Source organism: Trachypithecus francoisi, unplaced genomic scaffold (assembly GCF_009764315.1).
Source record: "Trachypithecus francoisi isolate TF-2019V2 unplaced genomic scaffold, Tfra_2.0 Lachesis_group17, whole genome shotgun sequence".
Classification (NCBI taxonomy): domain Eukaryota; kingdom Metazoa; phylum Chordata; class Mammalia; order Primates; family Cercopithecidae; genus Trachypithecus; species Trachypithecus francoisi.
In genome coordinates this window covers 35,705,768-35,733,395 of record NW_022681462.1, presented here as the reverse complement: position 1 = coordinate 35,733,395, position 27,628 = coordinate 35,705,768, and the positions used below count along the sequence as shown (strand labels likewise).

The 27,628-nt window shown below is 38.8% G+C and overlaps 1 protein-coding gene across 3 annotated transcripts in view; it reads left to right on the top strand.

Annotated features, from left to right (window-relative positions):
* SUCLG1 (succinate-CoA ligase GDP/ADP-forming subunit alpha) overlaps window positions 1-27,283 on the top strand; it is a 43,308-nt gene extending 16,025 nt beyond the window's left edge. For 2 of the 3 annotated variants that reach the window (XM_033175274.1, XM_033175273.1), the window contains exons 2-9: window positions 1,579-1,682; window positions 7,083-7,199; window positions 8,987-9,199; window positions 9,341-9,398; window positions 17,095-17,178; window positions 18,865-19,016; window positions 25,208-25,396; window positions 27,041-27,283. In XM_033175274.1, the coding sequence (XP_033031165.1) occupies window positions 1,579-1,682; window positions 7,083-7,199; window positions 8,987-9,199; window positions 9,341-9,398; window positions 17,095-17,178; window positions 18,865-19,016; window positions 25,208-25,396; window positions 27,041-27,067 (944 nt within the window). In that variant the 3' untranslated portion in view covers window positions 27,068-27,283. Of the gene's footprint in view, window positions 1-1,572; window positions 1,683-7,082; window positions 7,200-8,986; window positions 9,200-9,340; window positions 9,399-17,094; window positions 17,179-18,864; window positions 19,017-25,207; window positions 25,397-27,040 lie in introns of all 3 variants that reach the window. The other variant, XM_033175275.1, reaches the window with a different exon arrangement.
* The last annotated feature ends 345 nt before the right edge of the window (window positions 27,284-27,628 follow it).

The window sequence follows — 27,628 nt, the reverse complement described above, 5'->3', positions numbered from 1 at the left end:
GGAGATGCCATCTTATTTTTTGAATTTCCAGCTTTTCTGCCCTGCTTTTTCTCCATCTTTGTGGTTTTATCTGCCTCTGGTCTTTGATGATGGTGACGTACTGATGGGGTTTTGGTATAGGTGTCCTTCCTGTTTGTTAGTTTTCCTTCTAACAGTTAGGACCCTCATCTGTAGGTCTGTTGGAGATTGCTTGAGGTCCACTCCAGACCCTGTTTGCCTGGGTATCAGCAGCAGAGGCTGCCGAAGATAGAATATTTCTGAACAGCGAGTGTACCTGTCTGATTCTTGCTTTGGAAGCTTCCTCTCGGGGTGTACTCCACCGTGTGAGGTGTGGGCTGTCGGTGTGCCCCTAGTGGGGGATGTCTCCCAGTTAGGCTACTCAGGGGTCAGGGACCCACTTGAGCAGGCAGTCTGTCCGTTCTCAGATCTCAGCCTCCGTGTTGGGAGATCCACTGCTCTCTTCAAAGCTGTCAGACAGAGTCATTAGAGTCTGCAGAGGTTTCTGCTGCTTTGTTGTTGTTGTTGTTGCTGATTAGCTGTGCCCTGTCTCTAGAGGTGGAGTCTACAGAGACAGGCAGGGCTCCTTGAGCTGCTGTGAGCTCCACCCCGTTTGACCTTCCCAGAGGCTTTGTTTACCTACTTAAGCCTCAGCAGTGGTGGGCGCCCCTCCCCCAGCCTCGCTGCTGCCTTGCAGTTAGATCGCAGACTGCTGTGCTAGCAATGAGGGAGGCTCCGTGGGCGGGCATGGGACCCTCCCAGCCAGGTGTGGGATATAATCTCCTGGTGTGCCCGTTTGCTAAAACCCATGGTACAGCGCAGTATTGGGGTGGGAGTTACCCGATTTTCCAGGTGTTGTGTGTCTCAGTTCCCCTGGCTAGGAAAAGGGATTCCCTTCCCCCTTGCGCTTCCCAGGTGAGGGCATGCCTCGCCCTGCTTCAGCTCTCACTGGTCGGGCTGCAGCAGCTGACCAGCACCGATTTTCCGGCACTCGCTAGTGAGATGAACCCAGCACCTCAGTTGAAAATGCAGAAATCACCTGTCTTCTGTGTCGCTCGCGCTGGGAGCTGGAGACTGGAGCTGTTCCTATTTGGCCATCTTGCTCCCGCCCTCCCTAGCTTACCTATTTAAAGGTATTAGACTTCAAAAATTTGGGTCAAATGGGGAAACATGTGGCTGTTTAGTAAACATTATTAAAAGGGGTGACACTTTGTTTTCAGTCCCTGGATTTAATTTTAACCATTTATCTTTGAGCCCCAGTTTTTTTCTAGGAAATAAAAATGATAAACATTAGTTTGTTTTTTTTTCCTCAGTTCAGAAAAAAACTACAAGATTATGGTTCTTGATAAAGAGGGGATCCTGGAGAATGGAACGATGTCATTTTTGTTTGTTTTTCTAACTTATTACTGTGGTCACTGTGTGTTATTTAAAAGGTGACATTTAGGTTTGCCGTGATTACAGGATAGCTCGTGCATTAGAGGATTTTGTGTGTGTGTGTGATCAAGTTGAATTATTGTTCAAAAGTTTAGAAAAATTATAACGTGTCATTTTTTTTTTTTTTTTTGGTTTTTTACCTCTTAGTGGCACAGAATGGAATTCGGCATTGTTCCTATACAGCTTCTCGGAAACATCTGTATGTTGATAAAAATACAAAGATTATTTGCCAGGGTTTCACCGGCAAACAGGTATGTATATCTAGATTTTTATTTTGAAATGTAGATTAGAGATATAACAAATTAACAATTTTTTAATTTTTAATATCACAGAACACATGATTGTTGCAGAGAAATATACTGTACAGCAATGGGGTTGTGTCTCAGGAGAAGGTTAGTTGCTATTGTCGACCTATAACATAAAAATTGTGTTTAAACTTACCTTGCAAAGGAGTATATTGTATGCTTACTAGGAGTATATTGTGCTGGAGGCCTATACACTTTCTTTTAGCAAATATGACACTAATGATTTTCCTCCAGTGTTGAAACAGATCACCATTTCTTTGACTATGCACTAGGTAAACTAGATTCTTGTGTTTAGGTTTTGTGCAAACAGACAAAAAACCATATTGTTAAACACAGAATCCATATTCAGTGTGGAGAAATGCTCAAACCCAGAGAGGCTCATGGATACTGAGATGAGCAGAAGAACCAGCCCACTGACTTTTCCCATCTTACACTTTTTCTGGGACCATGGCCTGGGACTAGCAGGCAAAATTGCCTGAAATGTTTTAATTTGTTCTCATTTATTGATATTCATTCTCTCATCCTCTTTCCTGTTCACTTCATAGATTTTTGTATAAGTGTAAATAAATATATCTGTGATGCGATTCTATAATAAAATGCCACATAAGAATCTTCTTTCCTTTTTCCTGCCTTTCTACTCCCCAGGAATTCCTTCTGTTAACAAGTTGGCATATATCCTTTCAGATATTTTTCTTGTGCATACAAACATATTTATATGTGTTTTGTAGTGTTTATTATACAGAACTATATATATTTATATAATATTATCCAGCATATAATATATATACAATCCATATTTCTATAAAATAGATACCTAAAAGTAAAATTGGATGTCATATGGTCTGTGTATTTATAATTTTAATAGCTACTGCTAAATTGAACTTTAAAACATTGGAACAAATTTATACTTCCACCATAGTAGATGCACAGAAGTTTTTAAAATGAGGGAATACTATCAAATCAATTAGAGTATAACCACGTGTCTTAACCCAAAGTATCCCTTTTTTATTATTAAAGGAGATATGGCAAGATAAAAAGTCAATTTTTAAAAAATAATTTAAGGTTAATGATTTTTCTGTAATTAAAAGAATTGTCTTGTCAATTCTTCAGTATTTTGGTAATCTAGAGCAGAGGTCAGTAAACATATTCTGCAAAAGGTCAGATTGTAAATATTTTAGGTTTAGTGGGTCATACAGTCTCTGTTACAACTACTCAAAAGCATTTTAACAGCAAAAGCAGCTATAGAAAATATTGTCGGCCGGGCGCGGTGGCTCAAGCCTGTAATCCCAGCACTTTGGGAGGCCGAGACGGGCGGATCACGAGGTCAGGAGATCGAGACCATCCTGGCTAACATGGTGAAACCCCGTCTCTACTAAAAATACAAAAAAAACTAGCCGGGCGAGGTGGTGGGCGCCTGTAGTCCCAGCTACTCGGGAGGCTGAGGCAGGAGAATGGCGGGAACCCGAGAGGCGGAGCTTGCAGTGAGCTGAGATCTGGCCACTGCACTCCAGTCCGGGCGACAGAGCGAGACTCCGCCTCAAAAAAAAAAAAAAAAAAAAAAAAGAAAATATTGTCAATGAATGGACTTGGGTGCATTCTAATAAAACTCAATTTACAAAACCAGGTAGTAGGCCAAATCCTATAGACTGCAGCTAGCAGGTTGTTTCATGTGAAATGGTCCTTTGCTTTTCTATTTTTTTTTCTGAAATGACGGGGCACACAAATGTGTTGCAGTAGACCTTTCTTCTTTTTCTTCTTTCATTCCTCTATTACCATTAAAAAAAAAATCCACCAATAACAAAAAATGAAACATCCATAAAACCTTGAAATTTTGTTCCTCGTAAAAATGGCTGGATGTGGTGGCCCACACCTGTAATCTTAGCACTTTGGGGAGCCAGAGTAGCAGGATTGCTAGAACCCAGGAGTTTGAGACCAGCCTGGGCAACATGGTGAGACCCCATCTCTACAAAAAATAGAAAAATTAGCTGGCTGTGGTGGCGCGTGCCTGTGGTCCCAGCCACTCAGGAGGCTGAGGTGGAAGGATCACTTAAGTCCAGGAGGTTGAGGCTGCACTGAGTCATGATTGAACCAACTTGGGTAACAGAGTGAGACCCTGTCTCAAAAAAAAAAAAAAATGTTTATTCTGATAGCCAAATAATGTTATGTATGCCACTTCCCTTATATACATTCTAAGGAAAGTAGATCTTCATCCAAGATTTGAAGTGCATTCTATCATCCCCTTCCCAATTGATGTTATATTCAGCCTGTTTTTTGTTATATATTAATATTATTAGCATATAATCAGATATTTGATTAACCCAAAATCTCCACATAAATTTATTATATATAATTTTGTTTTTCTGTTTGCCAAATATTATATGATTCTATGACATTTTAAGCTGTGAGCTTTTTTGTAAAAGCCATTGCCCATGGTGTAAGCACTATTCAGAACTGTCTCTGTGCTCTAAATAAGGTAAAGGTTTGCCTAAATATTTAAATCCAAGGGTAGTTTTAGTTTTTCAGTTACCTGCAGTTAACATTGTTTCTCATTCACTCTCCTTTTCTTTGTTTTTGTTTTTAAAGTTAAGTGAGAGCGTTAATTGCCTCAGGTTTGTTGATTCAGATTCATCATAGAGATAATGGTGATGTCTGAAGTTTAGAACTTACTTCCACACTAAATCTGCATATTGCCTCATTAGTTTTTCTTAGTGCACACATTGTTCCACATATGAATGAAAAATCTTTGTATTTTTAGAGTATGTTTCAGCAATGCAGTTTTCCAGTGGGTGCTGTCTTGTTTCTTTTACTGGGTTTATAAGCTACTAAAATTATTACTGTTCCTAACTGTGTACTAGCTGGTGATAATGGTAAAACTAAGGAAAATAAGCTTATTTTGAATAGATGTGTTATTCCTGTTTAGCACTACTTTAGGATTAAAATTTGTTACTTTTGAATTTACCTGGCAGTGTAGTCTAGGGCAGTGCTTCTCAGTGTCTGTAGCAAAAGCACAGTGTAGGTGTTTGTTTTTAATTTTCAGTCTAATGTAGATCAATATTTTAATAAAATACAGTAAAAGCTGTAGGTAGCAATGTCATACTGGTATATTTGCAAACATTTTTACTTTTTTAAAAATTAGATTTCCCCCTCCCTCTCCTCCTTCCTTCCTTTTTTGTTGTTTTTCTTTTTCTTTTTCCTCTTATCTCATTGCAGAGCAGCAAGAGTCTGCAAACTCTTTGAATAGCACTGCTTTAAGAGAGAGAGAGCACTGGCCTGTGGTTCTTTCAAAACCCTGCCCCTGACTTTAGACAAGTTAATTAACATGCTTGGGGTCAAGTTTCCTATTCTGAAAAATAATTTGTATCAGAAAATTTCTGAAGTCCTTCCTAAGGCCCTGATTTGTATTCCTTTAATAGAACGTAAATAGTTGGCACCGCATTTTGAAGGTGCTTGAAATGACCACATTGATTCATTCATTTTTCAACAGCTATTTATTGAGTGCCTACTGTATGTTGATTTAGGTGTCATATTGCAATGAACAAAGTAGACATAAATCACTGTCTTCATGGAATTTACATTTTAGTGGTTGGGGGGGAATATATCAACAAAATGAATGAGTATATTATGTGGTATGTTACAACATATAATTGCTGTGGAAGAAATAAGCCGGGGAAAGGAGGAGTGTGTGTAGTCCTGGTGGTTAGGATGGAGGAGAGGGCGATTTTATATCAGGTGGTCAGCGAAAGCTTGATCTCTGAGTTAAGATGTAAAAGAGACGTAGGAGTGAACCAAGTGGATATCTTAGGGAAGGATATTCCATGCAGAGGACACAATGAGGCCATGAGGCAGGCATGTGCCTGCTGTGTGTGGAAGCTGCAAGGCCAGCGTGGCTGGAGTGTAATGAGGAGGCAGGTATGGGATTCTGATGTGGGGAGACAGCTTGTATATTGACTTGTAGGCCAGTATATGGAGTTTGGCTTTTACTTGACTGAAATCTAAAACAATCAGAGTATTTGATTAGAGGAGTACTGTGATCTTCCTTATGTTTTGACCAGATCACTCAGGCTGCTATGGAGATTAGATTGAAGGGGAGCAAGGGCAATAACCCATCAAGAGTTGAAGTGACTTAGACCAAGGTAATAGCAGTAGAAGGGGGAGGAGTTGTTGATTATACTTTGAAGATAAAGCAATAAGATCTACTGATGGATCTAATATGGTACATATGAGAAAGAGAATAATCAAGGACAACTTCAGTATTTTTGGTCTGATTATCTGAGAGGCATGAAGTTGTCTTTAACTGAGATAGGGTAGATGGAGGGGAGTGATCGGGAACTCAGTTTTGGACATGTTGAGTTTGAGATGCCTGCTAGTTCTCAAAGTGGAGGTGTCAGGTAGGCAGTTGACAATGTGAGTATGGAGTTCAAGGCTTAGATATATGGGGTGTGTGTGTCTTTGTGTATGTGGGAGGGGTCACCATATGGATGATACATATTGCCATGATACGGGATGACATCACCAGGGGTATGAATTTGGATGAAAAAGAGAAGTCTAAGGAGAGAGAAAGAGAAGAGGGGAAGTCGAACCCCAGAAGCCTAGTGAAAATGAATCTCTCAGTCCTTGGAGCTGTTTTTGGTTGTCATTAACTGGATGGAGTTATGACAGGAGGGTGTGCTACTGGCGTCTAATGAGTGGAGCCCATGGTTGCTGCTCATTGTCCCACTAGGCACTGGATGACCTCTCATAAGAAAGAATCATCCTGTCCAAAATGTCAATAATGCTGAGATTGATGAGGAAAAGTGAATGGATAGAGAAATACAGGTTGTTGGGTGGGCAGTATTAAAGGCTTACTTAAGGTGAGTGATCATTAATTTAAAATGAGACCAGTTGACATGTTTTTTTTTCCCCCCAGCCACTTTTTGGCTGCACATGTATAGACTTAGAGTAGGGGGAAAATTGGATATAACCCAGGTTCTGGTTTTGCCATATATTTAAGTTGAAGTGAGAGAAAGCCACGGTTGTTGTGGGAGGGTAATGATCTACCATGGATTTTAAACTGAGGAGTGTGAGCCCATGAGGAGTTGAGAAACAGGAAGTTTCTGGTCATCAGCCAAGTTTGAAAACGGAATCAAAGAGGCCCTTGTTTATAGCTATTTTGGTTTTTCAGAGGCTTGTTTTGCTTCAAGGTTCAAAGCTATGTTTAGTACATTGATGGGAATGCTTCATATATGTTATTGTCTGGGAATAGCTAACCTATTTGTTTTTCTTTTCCTAAGTTGCTAAGATTGCTTTTGCTTCTCTTGGGCTTTCCAGTCTGCGGTTTCTCATGGATCTTGTGCTTTTTCCCCTCAGGGCACCTTTCACAGCCAGCAGGCATTGGAATATGGCACCAAACTCGTTGGAGGAACCACTCCGGGGAAAGGAGGCCAGACGCATCTGGGCTTACCTGTCTTTAATACTGTGAAGGAGGTAATTAGTGGCATCTGAGTTTGGCAAGACAAGAAAATCAAGGGAAGAGCGAGCATTCTTTGGGTAGAGATCTTAATTATGTTTCTTTTGGGAGAGTCACTTGCTGTTTGAAAATTCAGTAACCTAGAGAAATTTGAATTACCCTCAAAACCTGTGTGTCATTTTTGTTTTTAGATATGCATCAGCTATTAAGGGAGGAAGTACTGTGGCCAGGCTCCTGTTTCGCTTTTTACGTTTCCTTACCTTTCTTCTTCCAGTGTGTTAGTAGTACAAATGTCAGCAACCACCCCTTAATTCTTCCTGAGTGGGGACTATGCAGCAGGCACTGTGCTAGGTGGTTCATTCAAATTGCCCCATTCAGGCCTCACCACAACCCTCGGAGGTAGGTGCTGTTATCATCCTCATTTTAATGGTAAGGATGTTACTAGTGCAAAGAGGTTAGAGATCGCACCCATGGTCTCACAGCTGATTAGGATGGCTTGCAATAAAGAGTGGTCCCATGTGAATTAACTAAATTGTAGAGTCAGATTTACAAATCACAGTGTCCTAGATTCTCCTCAAACTGCTGATTTCTTAATAATTACCTTTTAAAATGATTTTTAAGTTAAACTTTAATTATTTGTTACAAAACTGACAGGCACTTTTTGTAAAAATTCAGATGATACAAAAGGTAAGTAAATTATACAGTGTTTCTGACATCTCAGATTTTGCCTCTGTAGGGAGCTAATTTAAGCTCAGTGTGTAGTCTTGCATTCTCTTTTGACTCTTATACGAATAGATACAAAACTGAGAAATTGTAGTGTAAATTCTTGGATATTTAATTTTAAAAATCTAGGAAATAAACTTAGTTCTTTGGGATGATGTGTTGATCAGCCTTAAATGTATTCTTCCCCTCTTCTTATGCATATTTTTAAGGTATATTTTAAAGCATTACATGTTTTAAAGCACAAATTTAAAATCCTTCCTGCCATAAATTCTATTATGGCTGGTTTTTATAACCTCAAAATATAGAGAGGAGATATTTTTTCACAATTCCTCTAGGTAGATTTTTCTTTTGTCATGAGCCTCTTTTTACTTTTTTTTTTAAGAAAGTTCTTGTTGCTCAGCAATCCATTTATAATTTATAGTGACACAAGTAGTTGTGACATTTGGAATATTCTATAAGTTTTTTGACAGATACTGTTTTTCACCTATTCTGCTCTTTCAAAGAGCTTTTTGAATGAGTAGGGTTGGTACCTTTCAGCCATATGACTTCCCAGCACAATATTTGCTGTTGTCACAGTCTAGCTTCTGGCAGTATTTGTAGCCTTTAGAGGTAGAAAACTATGTACTGTAGGTACTTTTCAATAAAGTACCTACATCCCCATGATATGACTTTTTTTGGTTCCATACTAGTTTTGATATTTTTTTGTCTCCCCCTCTATTATCATCTTGAACAGAGTTTTTAAAAATTATTTTTTAACCCCCGGCATCATTTGTGGATGATATATCAGCATCCTTTGACTCTGTTTACTGTCAAGTTGCTTTCAGGTTTACTGACATGCCATAGAGAGTGAGATGTCATAGAATCTTTCAATTCACAGTGGCATTCAAATGGGCTGAGGAAGAGCTATGCTTGATTCTGCTCTACTCTGACACTGTAGCGAATTTGAGAATGGGAAGAATGCTATGTCTCTGGGTAGTGTCCTCTTCTTACCCCAAGACATTATTAAAATGATGGTATTGGATTTATTTTACAATGTTTATGATTTAACCAATAATAAAGTGCTTCACTGTTAATGTTTCAGGCCAAAGAACAGACAGGAGCAACGGCTTCTGTCATTTATGTTCCTCCGCCCTTTGCTGCCGCTGCCATTAATGAAGCTGTTGAGGCGGAAATTCCCTTGGTTGTGTGTATCACTGAAGGAATTCCCCAGCAGGACATGGTACGAGTCAAGCACAAACTGCTGCGCCAGGGAAAGACAAGGCTAATTGGGCCCAACTGCCCTGGAGTCATCAATGTGAGTGCAAAAAATAAAAAGAAACCCAGATTAAGCCTCTCACAGGGCTAAACAGCTTTGAGTGAATGCGAGTGTTATTTGTGTGACCTGTGAGTGACTTTTTTTTTTTAAACTTTTCTGAAAACTGTGATTTACTTTCAGCCTGGAGAATGTAAAATTGGCATCATGCCTGGCCATATTCACAAAAAAGGAAGGATTGGTGAGTTTGTTTGTTACATTCTTGTAGATTAAAACATTTGCCTTAAACCCTCAAAACTCACAAATAATTTTTGACTTTGCAAATCAAATTTAATTAATTTGACTTGAGTAGAATTTACCAGGGAGTTTTGTCGTCTATCAATTCTGTATCTTGAATATAATGAGTTTATTTGAGAAGCCATTACAAATCTACAGAATCAATGAAGATTTTTTTGGTGGTGGGAGTTTGAAGATTTTTTCCTGCTCAGCACTCTGTGGATTCTTCCATGTGTTTGCATGTATCAGTAGTTAATTTCATTAACTATTATAACTTAGTTATTGCTAAGGAGTAATCTATTGTATAATTATACCACAGTTTGTTTATTCATTTTCCCATTAATGAACATTTGGGTTGTTTTCATGTTTGAGCCTTACGAACAAAGCTTAGGTCAACATTTGTGTACAGGTCTTTTTGTGGAAACATTTTCATTTCTCTTGGGCAAAATGTGTAGGAATGGAATTGCTAAGTCGTGTTCATATGAACATAAGTCGAGTATGTTTAACTTTATAAGAAACTGCCAAATAGTTCTGCAAAGTGGCTGTATCATATTATATTTTCACTGTTAATGTAGGAGAGTTCCAGTTGTTCCATATCTTCACAAACATTTGGTATTGTTAGTCTTTTCATTTTTTAGAGACAGAGTTTCGCTCTGTCGCCCAGGCTGGAGTGCAACGGCTTGATCTTGGCTCACCCCAATCTCCGCCTCCCAGGTTCAAGTGATTCTCTTGCCTTGGCCTTGCGAGTAGCTGGGATTACAGGCATGCGCCACCATACCCAGTTAATTTTGTATTTTTAGTAGAGACGGGGTTTCTCCATGTTGGTTAGGCTGGCCTCAAACTCCCGACCTCAGGTGATCCGCTGGCCTCGGTCTCCCAAAGTGCTGGGATTACAGGCGTGAGCTACCACGCCCGGCCATTAACCTTTTTAAATGTAGCCATTCTACTGGGAGTAAAATGGTATCTCTTGTGGTTTGAGCGTTCCCGATGACTAATGACGTAGAGCACCTTTTCATGTGCTTATAAGGCCATTCACGTACCTGCTCAATAATTACCTTGGTCTCTTAGATATCACAAACTTTCTTAAAATGTTTTAGGTTTGTAGGCACCTTAGAAAGCAGGGCAGTGATCAGAAAGGCAACTCACATGGCCTATCATAGGAAAATTGTACTGCTACTTGGTTAGTTATTGAGGAAATACCCAAAGTAACATTTCAAAGTTAACCACATTAGGCTTGTGTTTGGGCTTTACACCAAACTTTCTCTAAACTATACTGTTTTTCAGTCATGAAAGATGATTGACCGTATTTTTCTCTATCTATAAACCATGGCAACTAATAATAAGAGTAATTATCATAGTGGATGAGTGTCTGCTGTGCAGTTTACAGAATTGGGTTAAAGGTCATGATTTTTCTTTATTACCAATGTCTCTTAGAGCTGTCAGCCCTGCTGCCAGTGGCAGTACTTGATAATTTCACTTACAAGAGAGGTTACAGGGAGCTCCATAGGCCATCTGAGTTCCAGTGGGGCCTGATCGATGTATCACTGGTGCTCTTGTACATATTTGAATATTTCTTATATTCTTGGGTCTGTTTTGAAGGCTGTGGTCTTAAGGTGAGCATGGAAGGAATGCTGTGTGCTGACTTGCCTTTCTGATCACTGCTGTGCTTTCTAAGGTGCCCATAAACCTAAAAAATGAAAATCAAGAGAAGTTCAGGGATGTCCTTTAGACCTTGCCTTTGTGAATGGTCATAACCCATTGATGAGACAGTTGTCTGGGAGACTGCATTTAATTCCTTTGAAAAGGGACATTAAAAAAAAAAAAAGAATAAAATATGTGACACTGTGTCCAGAGTTGGTCCCTTTCAGTGGGTTCTTGGTCTCGCTGACTTCAAGAATGAAGCTGCAGACCTTCGCGGTGAGTTACAGCTCTTAAAGGTGGCACAGACCCAAAGAGTGAGCACCAGCAAGATTTATTTTGAAGAGCAAAAGAGCAAAGCTTCCAGAGCATGGAAGGCGACCTGAGCGAGTTGCTGCTGCTGACTCCAGTGGCCAGCTTTTATTCCCTTATTTGTCCCCGCCTATGTCCTGCTGATTGGTCCATTTTACAGAGTGCTGATTGGTCCATTTTACAAACCTCTAGTCACAGAGAGCTGATTGGTGCGTTTTTACAGAGCACTGATTGGTGCGTTTTACAAACCTCTAGCTAGCTACAGAGCGCTGATTGGTGCGTTTTACAGTCCTAGCTACAGAGTGCTGATTGGTGCATTTTATAATCCTCTTGTAAGACAGAAAAGTTCTCCAAGTCCCCGCTCGACCCAGGAAGTCCAGCTGGCTTCACCTCTCAACACTACAAGATTTTTGAGGGGGTGAGGAGAGAAAGATGGTTATTTGTGCCAGCTATTCCTATTTTGGTACCATTGCTAATAGTCTCAATAGCCTCCTTGACTTCAGATCCTTAGGTTGAGAGTTAAGGGAAAGGAAAGATTTTTCAGTCCCTTGGGTATTTGTGAATGGAATATAATGTAATGTAATAGCAGTGTAATAGTGTAATGGATTTCTAGTCTTTGTTAATAACAGCTAGTATAATATAATTGTGTATCTGCTAATTGAGTGTTATTGAAGGAAGTGATTGGATTCCAAATTGATGATATTTGACTGTACCATGCTATTTTTTTCTCTTACGATAGACAGTTTGTTACTCTCAACCACATGTCACATACTTGACTCTTCTGCCCTCTTTTAAAATTTTAAACTGCCTATATTGAGATAACTATAAATTCATGTGTAGTTATAAGAAATAATGCAGACAGATCACCCTTTATCCAGTTAGCCCAATGGTTAACATCTTGCAAAACTATAGTATAATTTCATAAACAGGATATTGACATTGATACAGTCAATATAGAGAACTTTTCCATAACCACAGGTGTCCTTCATGTTGCCCTTTTCTAGTCACTTGCCTCCTGCTTCCACCCCCTTCTCAATTCCTGACAACCAGTAATCTGATCTCCAATTGTATAATTTTGTCACTTCAAGAATGTTATATAAGTGGAATCATACAGAATGTAGCCTTCTGGGATTGCCTATTTATAGTCAGAGTAAGTCTCTAGAGATTCATCCAGCTTGTTGTGTATCAGTGGTTTGTTTCTTTTTATTACTGAGGAGTATTCATGGTATGAATGTACTTCGGTTTGTCTAACCATTCACCTGTTGAAAGACATCTGGGTTGTTTTCAGTTTGGCCTATTACAAGTACAGCTGGTATAAACAAATGTGTACTGGTTTTGGTGTGAACATTGTCTTCATTTCTTTGGAATAAATGTCCAGGAGCATGGTTGCTGGGTTGTATGATACTTGCTTGTTAGTTTTTTAAGAAACTGCTATACAGTGTGGCTGTGCTATTTTCCATTTCACCAGTAATGTATGAGTGATGCAGTTTTTCTGCAGCCTTGCCAGCATTTGGTGGTGTCACTGTGTTTTTATTTTAGCCATTCTGATAAGTGTTTAGTGATAGCTCAGTGTAGTTTTAAGTTGTATTTGCCTAATGGCTAATGATATTGGTTATCTTTTTATAGATTTTTAAAATAAATTTATTTGTCATCTGTTATCTTTCTCAGTGAAATGCCCCTCCTTGGGTTTTGCTCATGTTCTAATTGGTTTGTTTACTTTTTTATGGTTTATTTTTTAGAGTTCTTTGTATATTCTAGGTACTAATACTTTGCTGGATATGCAGTTTACTTTTTCATATTTATTTAAAAGGGATCTTGTTTATATCTGCAAAAACTCTTCTTGGGATTTTGATAGGAATACACCATTACATAAGTAGGTAGGCATTACCTGCCTAACCTTCTCAGTGATGAAATGTCCCATAGAGGGGAGGGACTGTGTTGAAGACAGAGGATGTGGATGGGACAAAGGCACTGAGAATAGGGAAAAAGTGATAAATAAGACATATGGGGGGCGGAAGTTGTGGTGGTTGTCATTTGTTATGCATTAGGGTTCAGTAAGTGAATAATCTTAAAACTATTGAAATTAAATTTCACTTAAGAGGGTGGTCTTGCTCCATTGATGAGTTTTCAGTTTCAACTCACTTAGTAAACATATATGTGTACCTTCTATGCCTGGAACTATGCTTTAAGCTGGGAACATAGAGGTTGTAAAGACTCTTATTTATTGACCCATTGAAAATTATAGTCTAGTGAAGAAGGTAGCTGCTACAGAATCCCAAGCACCATTGGTGGTCTCTTACTGAACCAGGTGGTAGGAGAACATTGTTCTTAATTGGAGAATCAGTGTGTGGTCAGGATATTCAAGTTTCAGGCTGGTTGATCGAGCCTGACTATGAATTTATTTGCCAAGCCAAGATTATTAGATAAAAATTAAAACTTGAAATTTATCCTTTCCTTTTTTCCTTATGGACATTTTACAGATGGATCATTCCATTTTACTGTGTCAGCAGTAGGAGGCCATGTTATGTCGCAGACTTGAGGGCAGGGCTCAGGCCAGCAGGTAGTCTCCTTAGAGATGTTAAGCTGTTGATCAGAGGCACTGTCCTGCCTTCCGAATAAAGAGTTTGTGTTCGTTCCATCACAGGGCAGGCTTTCTGTAACGCAAATATAAATATCTGCCCATTAAAGCTGGGTAGAATCAGTATTTTAGATCAGGTTTTAAGGATTTCTGCTTTTGGTAAAATTTTTGTTTTTTTAAAAGCATTATTATGATTTTAATATAATTCTTAACAGTGCTGAAAGTTAGCATTAGCTAAAAGTGACCTCAAACTTAGTAGTGTTTGCTATAACACTAGAAAAAAATAATTACCTGTAGGTTGTTGTAGGCCATTCAGTGTTCTCTTCATGATCCTCCCTCTGTCCTCAGTATTTGGCATCAGTACCTGCCTTGACCTCAGGAACAAGAAGAGTTGACAAGAAATGAGCCTTCTTGTTACCAGAAAGTACTGGAATTGTACTGCAAGAACTGTTGTTCTTGTTTTCTTAGAAGAAAAAATTCAACCAAGAGATGCACAGCCAGGGTTAAGTAGCAGAGTTTATTGAAGGAAGATAAAGTACATTCAGAGAGAGGAACGGCTGACCGGCTGCTGACCTCCTGGAAAACAGTAGCGGCAGTGTTTATTTAAAGAGACAGTACACCCTGAGAGATGATTCCGAACAGGCTGCTCAAAAGAGAGGATGAGCTAGCAGCAGCTAATGCTGAGGGACCCTCTTTATGAGAATATTGCATGATTATTCATGAGGGGGCATGAGGGGGTATCAGTTGCAACCATGTTTAAGCAGTCTCCTTGTGTGCACATGCTCTGTAGTTGTACATGCTAGTATACACCTCGCATATCTCATTAGCATTTAAAATCTCCACCCAGGGATGTGGTTTTTACTATTATAATGAGCAAAAGGCTACTCTAGGGCAAGTTTTTGGAGGATGCACACACTCGTCAGCAGGGGAAGTCCCTACCATGATTATCTCCTACTAGGGCCTGATAAGACCCCTTCAGGGCCAGTGGATCCCAACCACATGCCAGAAGTAGCCAGTGTAGCCATTGCCTTTTTGCAGATGGTCAGTAGGCAGCGCCTCCAGGACTTTTTCCAGGGCTCCCCTGCTTGCTTGTTTCTGGCCATCTGCCTAACATTCTTACTGTGTCTAATGGTAGCATTAGGGCTTATAGTGAACCATTCAATGAATGAAGTTGTTTCTACCCCAAAAATACTTATGGTTTCACAGTGGTAGGTAAGACACAACGTCTCCTGCTTATTTCTTAGTAACGAGGGCAGTAGGAAATATAAAAGCATTGAGGAGATTTAGAGAAAGAGATTATATCTGACTTCTCTTTGGGGGTGATCAGGAAAGACCTCAAAGAGAAAGTAGCATTTAATGTGGACCTTGAAGGATGATTAGAAGTTTTGTCACGTGGTGGAGGTGAGACACTCCATTTTAAGCAGAACAAATATGAAAAGATAGCAGAGCATGAAATATCAATGAGGAATAACCCAGTTTCACTAGGTAGGGAAATAGTAAGAAACAAGTCTGGAGAGGGAGGCTGGGACTGTGCTGGGCTAGGGAGTTAGAGCACAGTTGCACATGAAGTGAGGCATCACTGAGGATGTAGTTGTCACTGTCTAGTGAAATGCATCTAAAAGAGCAGTCTGACAGTGTTCTGTAGGGTCTGTTTAGCAATGACTAAGTTACGTACACACTGTTCTTTCAACTTGACAGGTTGGTATGGAGAACCTGAAGTTATTGTGTGCCCAAATTCGTAGTGAGAAAATGCATGTATGCATAGGGCACACATTCAGTACGTGTTAGTATACAATAATGGTGACATAGCACTTTGCTTAAGAATGTAAACATGCTGTACGAAAGTTGAGGTAACTTATGTTTTTTGTCTCAGGTTGACAAAAATTCTACTTGTCCTGGTAGGGTGATAATATTGTTAGAAAAGGGTCTTCTGAGTTCTTCAAAGTTGCTCCAAGGAAGGAGTTTAAGGAAAGTAAACCATAGACACCCTAGATTAATTTTTTTGTTTGTCTAAAGTATTACATAGATTGTGGCTTTGAATACATGACCTTTCTGGAAGCTCAGCCAAGCATAGTAAACTATAAGAGATGACATCTAGCTGTCATTCCTCCCTGGCCCACACTGGCTCTCCTCCCTCCACACACACTTAATCCTGATGTGAAATTGAGTGCTTTCATACAGGTCCATTTATAAAAGAAATTAGGTGGGAGACTTGGTTCCAGAGGGATCTTGACCTTATTCCCCAGTTTTCTTTATATTGATTTTAAAGCCTATATATTGGTTGAAAATTATTGGGAAAATAGTTGTGGAGAAGATAGGTAGTATTTGAAAATGTGACTAATAGTTTGGGTACTGTATTAGTCTGTTTTACATTGCTACAGAGGAATATCTGAGCCTGGGTAATTTATAAAGAAAAGAGGTTGATTTGGCTTATGATTCTGCAGGCTGTACATGAATGGCACTAGCATCTGTTCAGCTTCTGGTGAGGCCTCAGGAATCTTTTACTCATGGCGGAAGGTGAAGGGGGAGTAGGCATGTCACATAGTGAGAGAAGGAATGAGAGAGGCCAGGATCTTTTAAAGAACCAGCTGTCATGTAAAGCAACAGAGTGAGAACTCACTCATTACCATGGGAAGGGCACTAAGCCATTCATAAAGGATCTGTCCCCATGACCCAAACACCTGCCACCGGGCCCCACCTCCAACATTGGGCATCACATTTCAGCCTGAGATTTGGAGGGTACAAATACCCAGACTACATCAGGTAATAGAAGTCTAATGTATTACATTCTGCCCCTGTAGGTATGATTGTACCTACCAAATTTATGTTGATATTATCCTCTTCATGAAGATTCTCAGAAGAGATAATTTAAGTCTTTCTTGCATTGTTTTTATCGTCATAACCTTAACTAATAATATACTTTCTCCTGTGTCTAAATTTAAAAACCTCCCTGCTTTAATTTGAGCCTTTCCTTTTCATTTCATCATTTGAAGATACTATTGATTTTGATGGCAAATCATGGAATGAATTTTATAGCTATGTTAGTCACTCAAAGTGTTTGGTAATTTAGTTTACCATATTTTAGTCTAACATAGAAACACAATCTAATATTTTTGAATTCTCTTTCATTAAGGCATTGTGTCCAGATCTGGCACCCTGACTTATGAAGCAGTTCACCAGACAACAGAAGTTGGATTGGGGCAGTCTTTGTGCGTTGGTGAGGGATTTTTGCTAAAATCATTTTATTGGAGTGTAGTGTCTTCATTGGATGAGTATAATAATTATTGATTTTATTATTTGCAAAATATTTTGATACTCTTATAAAAAAGATGTTAATGATCTCAAATTTAATTTGCTTAAGTATAAAGTCGTTCTATAGTTTTTCAAGATTCATGGTCCAAGATTTCATTTCTAGGTTGAAGAACTAATGTCTTGGGACATGTGGCTCCTGGAGCACCTTGGGTGCCTGAAAACATCACTTTATTTGATTGCTCTGAAGGAATAGTTGTTTATATTAGGACTTTTGCTGTCATTGCCATTATGTTCATCAGTGCTTCATAGTTACTGAATTCTTTGCCAATTAGTGTCTCATTCTTAAGGCAAGCCTCTCAGATGCCTCTGAGCTGAAAAATTGTACTGTTAGAGCCTTATTGGTGAGAAAGTCAAGGTTGAGGAAGGTTCAGTTCCTCAGAACGTCTCTTTTTATCACACTATACTGCCTCCCATTTGAAAAAATAACAAATTACAAGCTTTTACATTTTAAAATAATTTCATTATTTGTTGCCAAAAGCCAAGGCAAATTCCTCCTTTTCATATTAATAAATATTCCTTCAAGTTCTTAGAATACCTCTTAACCTTCTAGAAGTATCTTTACCAAAAAATAACATATAGCTCTGGAGTGTTTTTATTAAGATCCAAATTCATAAATTAAATATTGAAAACATTAATTGAGCATTTCTACATGCAAAGCACAATCATAAGTGGAAGATACTTTAGTGTGACAGAGAATAAGAAAAGGTTTGAAACAGGCTTACTGATTCCTTCTTTTCTATCTTCAGTTTTGATTTGTAAATGGAGGATAATGATGCCTGTCTCACAGAGAAGTTGAGAAAATTAGGAAATGACAGATCTAATGTGTGCCAAAGCATAGGACTTGACCACGGTTGGCACTTGATAAATGCCAGTTCTCTTCTTCCACTCCATTTTTCAGAGATGCAGTAAAAAGTGAGAAATCAATCCTGCCCTCAGTAAGTTTATAATTTAAAAATAAAAAGTGGCAGCCTCTCTGTAGGGAACATTTACTTTAACCCTGTCTAAGAACTCGTTCTTAAATGTGATATGTAGTACGGCTCTGATATGCAGGCTCTGTCATCACCACTCTGGATCCAGAACAGGAGGGATCAGGGCAGTCACTGTCATTCACTGGCACTTGTGTCTTAAAACTTGTGGGCGGTTTATCTGCAGCATACTTCATCAAATAGTTTCTTTGCTCAAAGAAATTTGTTAAATGTTTATTCTTTCCTCTGGTGTAACATCAGCATGCAACACAGATACACATTTTCTTAAAATGTTCATTTCTAAGGAGTTATCTGGGAATAATTTTGTGAGACAGAAGAGGCTTGATAAAGGAGCTAAAGCAAAAAGAGGGTTGCCTTCGTTACAGCCCTAGAATATTCCTAGAATATCAGGAACCAACCACCATTTAGCATTTATATAATATTGCCAACAGAAATAAATGTAGCATTTTGTGATTTTTAAAATATTAAATGCAAGACTAATGATACTTTAATAATATTAAGGAGAAGGGTAAGAAAAATGACAAACTAGTTAAAAACATTTATTGACCTAAATTCCAAGGTTCACTCTTAAATTTCCAGTTATTGATATTTTTCAACTTTTTCAGGCATTGGAGGCGATCCTTTTAATGGAACAGATTTTATTGACTGCCTCGAAATCTTTTTGAATGATTCTGCCACAGAAGGCATCATATTGATTGGTGAAATTGGTGGTAATGCAGAAGAGAATGCTGCAGAATTTTTGAAGCAACATAATTCAGTAAGTTTGGGTTTGGAAAAATGTAGCTCTTTGCTCTTAATATCAGAGGCTTGTTTCAGAAGTTATTTTTATTTTTTCAAAGGTGAACTTTTTGAGAAAACATGAAAGATAAAACTTTTCTGAGCAGGGACTTCTATACTGGACACTCAGACAATTCTGTATTATTTCTGGGTGATTCTCTACTTCCTTGTTCTGAACTCTCCTCCCCAGGCATCATCCCACACTTTGTGGTACGTAAGTTGTTCTTCTGCTGAACACGATACATTCAGGCCATCAGCCCGAGAGCCCCTACTTGACCTGCAGACTTGGTTTTCACCTGTGACTGGTATTCTTTCTCCCGATCTCAGAGGGAAATAAGTGTTGTTTTCTCTTTTTCAAGGCTGACCTAAAGATCCTATCCCCCCTGCCTTTTTTTCAGGATCTGGCTTCCCTCTAGTTTTAGACTTTCCTTGTGGAATGGCACTTTCCTTCAGAGATCAAGTAGAAAAGCTTTACTGTCTATGTCCTGGGGAGGCTTTCCTTGTTGCCTTTTGCGTGGAATTAAATGTAAAGGAGTAGTGTTGAGTTGTGTCATCATTTCCTTTAGCTTGAGGGAATTAAGCCCTATTCCTGTGGTGAAAGGAGAGATGGGGGTGCAGTAGTGACTGAAGCAGTTTGGTGGCCACCAGCCCCCACTCAGTGAATTTGTGCTGTGGCCATTGTTGTGTCAGAGAACTGTGGGAAAAAATCAAGCCATTGATTTTCAGAATTTATCTTACACTGAGGAATGAGTGAAAAATTCTCTTCAGGAGACCAGGCAAGAGAGGGGAGATAACTTTCTCTCTATTCTTATGAAAAAAATCCACTAGTGAATGAATTAAATGCCACGTAAAACTAATACTGGAGAGTTAAAGGAACCAATAATATCATGTACAGGGTGGTTTACCCAAAACAAGGCATATTTATTTGTGTTTTAAGGAATTTTCAAGGGCTATTTTGAATATACTTGATTTTCTTTTGTGGTGATGTTAAGCCCTGACTCCCATATTAGATATGACTCAACTTTACCCTCATTCTCTCAATCTCTTTCCTTACTTTTCTTTCATTCTTGAATCCTCAGCAGTCGGGCTCCTATCTGTCACTTAGAAGCTATATGACCTTGGGAATGCTTCTTAGTCTCTCATTGCCTCAGTTTCCTTTTTGGAAAAATGAGGACATAGTAGTGCCTGCCTCCTAGAGTTACTGTAAGGTCTGTGAGGTTTAAATGACTTAGTAATGTATAGCAAAGTAGTGCCTGTCACTCAGTAAGCACTCTTCTTACTGAGCCGTTTGCTGCTGTGGAATCTTCTTACTCTCCTGACATTGTGTTTGCGGAGGTCACCAGTGGCCTTGATTCATTCGTCACCGTCTCCATACTCTTGGTTTCTTTCTGGTTTTCTTACTCTTTTTTCATTCCCTGTATCTATTTTCTGTGCTTATTTCTATGGCAGAAACCTGAGAACTAACTTTTATTTATCTCTTCTCCTGTTTCTACTCAGTTACCAAGATCTGTCTCTGAGACATCAGAGGTTTGTCTAGATTCAGAGCCTTGTCTATGTTTAGTCCATCTACTTTGGTTTGGGTCCTCATCCCATCTCATCTGGACCATCTCAATGATTTTCTTCATGATCTCTCATATTTTCTCCAACCACCCCCCTTTACTCTTAGACCATTCTGCTTATGGCCACGCAAATTATCTGCTCTTCTGAAACATGGGTATTGGTGCTCTTTGTCCTTGGTTCATATCAGACAGTGTTTCCCGTGTAATGTTTCCCATTACATGTCAGCTAAAGGGCAGATTTAGCATGATGTTCCAGTCCTTCACATACCATCGACTTCACATACCACAGTAAGGCCAGTTAGAATGCTATCAGTATAGTCTGAGCCTATGCCCAGGACTGATGACTCTTTGTTCTTAACTCCTTCAGTCTGACTCCTCATCCTTCCATGGTGAAATGGAGAAGTCAGGCAAACCTGGGTATGAATCTCACCCCTGGTTCGTTTGCTGTATACCTACCATTGGCAAGTTACTAATCTTCCTGTACCAGTTTTGTCTTTCATAAAGAGAGAATAAAAACATCTTGTCATCGAAACCTTCCCTTTTAGATCAGTTTTCCATCTGACATACCAGTTTTCATTCTCACTTGCCTTTGCTGTTCCTTCTGCAAGGCATGCTTAATATCTAACTTTCACTCTAGACTGTGTTATGGACTGCAGGGAACTGTTAATCTCAGTGCCCGGCCCAGTCCCCTGGCACAGTAGGCACCAATACAGGTCAAATAAATGGAGGAGTAGATTGTTAAGGATTGGAGTAAAATGTTAGATTCCCTTGTGTTCAGAAAGTTGTATAGTTTGAAATTTAAGTAAAAACTGACTTCTTTAAAAAAAAAAAAAAAAGGTTTGGGTTAATACAGCATTATGCTGTGTTAAATTGAATTTAAAATGTATTTGGGCCCAATTCTGAATCCCTTGAATAGCTTAGTATTTAGTGGGGAAAATGAAACATAGACATTTTATTTCATTTGGCAGCATATTTCCTATTCCTGGTTAGTTCTTATGGAATTAATTTTTATTGAGAACCTAATGTGTACAAGATTCTAGGTTAAACAGTTCAGATGCTGCATTATATAAAATGCCTAGTGTAATACTTGGCGTAAACGTGATCTGCTGCTGCCTTTCTTGTTATCATTACAATGATAATAATTATTAGCAAAAGTTCTGGTGTTTAACTTTCATCCTGATGCTTTGACAAGATGTTTTTATTCTCTCTTTATGAAAGAGAAAACTGGTACAGGAAGATTAGTAACTTGCCAATGGTAGGTATACAGCAAACGAACCAGGGGTGAGATTCATACCCAGGTTTGCCTGACTTCTCCATTTCACCATGGAAGGATGAGGAGTCAGACTGAAGGAGTCAAGAACAAAAAGTCATCAGTCCTGGGCATAGGCTCAGACTGTACTGATAGCATTCTAACTGGCCTTACTGTTTTTAGACATACCTCTCATCATTTCTGTGTCCTATTTTCAGACTACACTTCCCCATAGTCTTTTAGTTGTAGTTCTCTCCACTTAAAAAACAGAAAACAAAGAAGCCTCCAATGGCTCTTTGTTAATGGGACAGATGCAGATTTGTTTGACATTCTAGGCTCAACAAAGTCTTGATCCTTTCTAGTGCAACAATATTCCCACTTTTTGGGGAATAGGGGAGCGAAATCAAGTACAAATTAATGCCACTCAAACATGAGATTGTCATATTCTATGTAGATCTTATGAGTGAATGAATAAATAATCTGTGGAGTCTTTTTTTTTTTAATTCTATACCATAGGTACTACAGTAGGTGCCAGGCATACCGAAGTTAGTGAAAATATAACCTCTGTGTTCAGGGAATTCATAGTTTAGTAGAAGAACACATGGGGAATAGGTTATAGCCAGTGTGCTGAATTTAATAGTAGAAAGGTGTAAAGGGCACAGCAGGGTCATTGACGAGATGATCAAATATGAGGGCATTTGTGGGGAGGGTGGGAGAGAGAGACAGAAAAGGCTTATGGGGGAAGAGGAAGCTAGAGTCAGGTCTTAAAAGTTAAGTGGGAGTTTACCAAGTATCCAAGGAGGGTGGAGAACATTCTCAGCAAAGGCACAGAGCTAGAGCATTCTGTGCCTATGTAAGATAAGGAGGAAGGGAGGAAAGGTGGCAGATGAGGCAGGAGTAAGCAGTGTCTGACCATGTAGCTCCTTGCATGCTGGCATCTTAGTGGGAATCGGGGTAGTCAGTGGAATCAGAGTAGCAGTCATTCACTGCCATGTACTACTCACAGTGCAAAGAAAAAAGAAAAGCCAGTTTCATTTATGAATGTCCTTGATGAAGCAATACAAATTATTAATTTTGTCAAATTATGATGCTGGAGTCAGTATTTTGTGATAAAATGGAAAGTAAAGCACTTTCACAGTTGAGTTGTGAGCTGAACTAGCTGTGGACTTTTCATTGGACACCAATTTTACTTGAAAGAATGACTGGCAGACAAACTGGTAATTCAGATAGATCTCTTCCCAAAAATGAACAAAGTAAACCTGCTGTGTCAAGGAAAACAGTTGATAGTATTTGTTGCTGCTAATAACATTTGAACTTTCAAGTGAATATTTAAAATTTTGGAAAACTTGCATCTGTAACTGTGAGCTTGACAACTTCCTCCTACCTAGAGGCTTTTCTAATGAGCTTGGTGGTGATACTGATAACTGATTTGTGGTTATTAAATGATGAAGTGTGTCAGCATTTGGAAGATCTGCGTAACTCAGTGAACCCGTATTTCCTAACTGAGGAATGCATGTTACAAAATCATTGTGGTTAAAAGATCACTCAAAGTGCAAGACAGATTAATGAGTTTTAAATTAACAGGGGACAGAAAGTTCACTGATACGGTTTCAGATTCCAACATTGCACCTAACCTTTAAGAAATTACCACTGAGAGATTTGGGTAGTGTCAAAGAAGAATACTCCCAATTATCTGTAAGGCAGTCAATTAAAATACTTCTCCCTTTTCCAATTACGTATCTGTGTGAGGCTGGATTTTCCTTTTATACTTCAGCTTAAATAACATATTGCAACAGATTGAATGTGAAAGCATTTATCAGAATCCATTTGTCTTTTATTAAGTTAAACATTCAAGAGTTGAAAATATAAGTGGTAAAATAATGCAACTCTTCTCACTAGAATGGTTTTTAAAGTGTTAAAATGTTATTTTTAAGTGAATTAACAAATATGTATAAAATTTGTTTTAATTTCTAATATACTAAATATCATTAGATATAATACATATCAACAAAAGGTCTTTGAGATCCTCAGTAATTCTCGTAAGTATAAGGGATCCCTAGACCAAATGATTTGAGAACTGCTGGTCTAGGGGAAGATGATGGTACCTAAGTGAAGGGTCTCAGGTTCCTCTCATGCTCAAGTTCTGCCTTCTCCAGGCCTCTCTGTTTTACCTGGTTCCTTATGATCTCTGGACTTCTGTTATGAACATGATATTACCATTAATTGTGAAACGTAATCATTTATTCATATGTTAGTTTATGGTATCTCTTTTTTTTTTTTTTTTAAGACAGAGTCTTGCTCTGTCACTAGGCTGGAGTGCGGTGGCATGACCTTGTTTCACTGCAACCTCCGCTTCCCAGGTTCAAGCGATTCTCCTGCCTCAGCCTCCCGAGTAGCTGGGACTACAGGCTCGAGCCACCATGCCCAGCTAATTTCTGTATTTTTAGTAGAGGTGGGGTTTTACCATGTTGGCCAGGATGGTCTCAATCTCTTGACCTCATGATCTGCCCGCCTCGGCCTCCCAAAGTGCTGGGATTACAGGCCTGAGCCACCATGCCTGGCCTATGGTATCTCTTAATGGATTGAGGTATATACATATTTTATATTATGTCTTCAACTAGTTTGCAAGTCTAGAGTACAGAAATTTTTATATTTTCTTTGTATGGGTTTTGTTTTTTTTTTAAACCTCAGAATCTAGTACATAGAGATTATACATTAGAATGGATTTTTGCTGAATAAAACTAATTCTGATCTTCCCTCTTAGACACAGAATTCCAGAGTAGAAAGGGCTTTTGGGCATCAATCTAGTTTGGCCATTTCAGTTCATAGATGAGGCAGCAGAAGTCTGGTTCTCAAGAAACCTTGTCCAAGGTCATGCAGCTTTTGTTACTAGGAAATTAAGTCCTAGGTCCTTTCCAGTATACTTCCCACCTCATCTTTTTCTTTTAGCACATTTATTAAGGGTGAACTAATAATGAATTAATATAATATTAGGTTGAAGTAAAGCAACCCAGTCTTGTGTCTTAAATTATTATTATCACAAATCATATAACATATTTTCCAGTATGCTCTTTTACTTTTCAAATGAAAGCATCACATGTGTATTTGTGAAGTAGGAATTTTATATTGAACAGATACGAACATTGGCATGGTGTTGTATTCCTGAGTTTGTATGGAAAGTTAACTCAAAGGAGAATGCAGTGGTTTCTATCATGGTTTAATATTTGTGTTGGTTTTCCTAGGATGAATGGTGGGCTTTCCCCTGCCCAAGTCATTTACCATTTACCAGCAGAGTCAAGACTTTGAGGTCCGGTTTTGATTGACTTCTTCATTAGAGCATTTAAAAGATTACTTTCTTTCCAGGGTCCAAATTCCAAGCCTGTAGTGTCCTTCATTGCTGGGTTAACTGCTCCTCCTGGGAGGAGAATGGGTCATGCTGGGGCAATTATTGCCGGAGGAAAAGGTGGAGCTAAAGAGAAGATCTCCGCTCTTCAGAGTGCAGGAGTTGTGGTCAGTATGTCTCCTGCACAGCTGGGAACCACGATCTACAAGGTGAGCTCCAACAGTGGCCCACGTTCTCTGAGGTTGTAGGCTTTCTGTGTGTGTGGCCATACTGGGTACCTGGAAATCATGGCCTTTGCTTCTGGGACTTAATTGGTTTTCTGATGTGCAGCTTAATAGTTTTTATCAACTCTGTTGATGTCCTAGTGCCCTAATTAGGCATGACCAGGAATAATGTTCTTATTTTAAAGCTTTCTTCTTTAAACATTGGGATTTGTATTTTTGTAAGTGGCAAGATACAACATACAAAAAAAGCATCTTGAAGATCATATGTGTCATGATTTCCATTTTGAGGGTTTGGAAGGTAGCTGTGCAGATAACTGCTTTTTGTTTTGTTACTTGTTTTTTCCTCAGGGATATAGCCACCCTGACCCCATGGGTTTCTGTTTCTAAGGAGAGGAGGTTGGAGGCTGAGTAACAAGAAATGGAAATTGGATGAAGGAGTTGGGGTGGAGGGAGATCTAAAGAGGATGAGGAGATTGGCCCTGGCTATGTTGTAATACCATTGTTACTTAAAGGTTGAAGGAGTGACTTCTTAACTTTTTTTTTTTTTCCTTTTTTAATAGGACATTATGGGTTAAAATATTCTAAGTAATTTGATGTATTTTATAATCTCTTTGTACTGATTTTCAGCTTGTCTCTTTGAGTGGTCATTTAAGGCTCTCTCTCCCTCATTATTTTTATGATGGTATACCCCCGCCACAAAAAAAAAAAAAAAAAAAAAAAAATCCCCTCTTAAGCATGCTGAAAATAGGTACCAGTTGGTTTCCTAGAAGGGAACAGCATTCAGAGAAAATTTCAAAATCCTGATTTGGTGGTCTTCTTTGCCCTTGTCTTAGTGATGAATAAAGTGGACTCCTTGTTTTATTGACTCTTTGCATGATCCTGCTTTTGGAATAGAACATTATGTGCCAAAGTGTTTGAAATAAATCTAGGTGCTTAGTGAGTGTGAGAAAGAATTTTATTTGAAGGTGGGGGGTAAAGAGAAAAGCAAATGCTTAAATTCACATTGGAGATGTGTGTTACCATTTTCTTCCAGTAAGTGGCAGCAGGGATCTACACATTTTATCCTAATTGTTAAAATCTAGAAAAATATGATTTTTGGTATTGTTTCCTTAAACACTACTTTGCTTAAGGTATTTGTTTGTTTCAGGTATTTCTAAGGTTCTTGACATTTTGTTCAAATCCTAACAATCTGTCTTTAGCTTTATTCTCTGAGAAACTGAGCAAACTTGTTTCCATTGCCTTATTAGAAGGGCTGGATGTAGTTCGTGTATATAGCACTACAGTTTGGATAAGCACAATGAAGTCTCTCAGCTCCTAAAATTATTGTTATTACACTGCTATGAAAAAATACATATTATTCAAAACCTCCCTCTCCGCTTCTGGATTTAGGAAATATACAGTTGAAGCTCTGCATCTTGTTTCGTGAAATTCAAGCTGACACAGACTCATTTTGAAAGCTGTTATTCTGTGTTCAAACACCCTCATCCTGGTACATTTTTCTTCTGTAATTTGGTTGTTCAAAGGATCCTGAAGATAATAGGTTTCAAAATCATTTTGATGATAAATGTAATTTGGATCTTTTATCTTTATTCATTCCATCTCTCTTCTCTCTCTCTCCTGTTTCTGAAGGAATTTGAAAAGAGGAAGATGCTATGAAAGAAAAAAAAATTCCTAAAACTGTGGAATGAATCACGTAGACATGTGACCCTGCAGCAGTTTGCTTCTGTTGTCCACTGATTATCAGCCTATGTGCCTGACACTGGTCTTGCAGTACAACTGGAAGCCAAAACAAGGTGGAGGATGTCCTGAATTAAGATGTTTTCACCTCACTGTATAACAGAAACAGTCAATAAATCTACAATTTGATTTCAATATGGTTTGGGAGACTTCTTATTCCAGTGTGAAGGATGAGGAGAGTGGGAGAAATGGAGGTGTATTTATGTGTGTGTATGTTTTAATGGATTCTGATTGTTTGTTTGTTTGTTTTTGGAAACAGGGTCTCGCTCTGTCACCCAGGCTGGAGTACAGTAGTGTGATCTTGGCTCACTGCAACCTCCACTTCCCGGGGTTCAAGCAGTTTTCTCTGCCTCAGCTTCCCGAGTAGCTGGAATTACAGGCGCCTGCTGCCACGCCTGGCTATTTTTTTTTTTTTTTTTGTATTTTTGATAGAGATGGGGTTTCACCAAGTTGGCCAGGCTGGTCTTGAACTCCTGACCT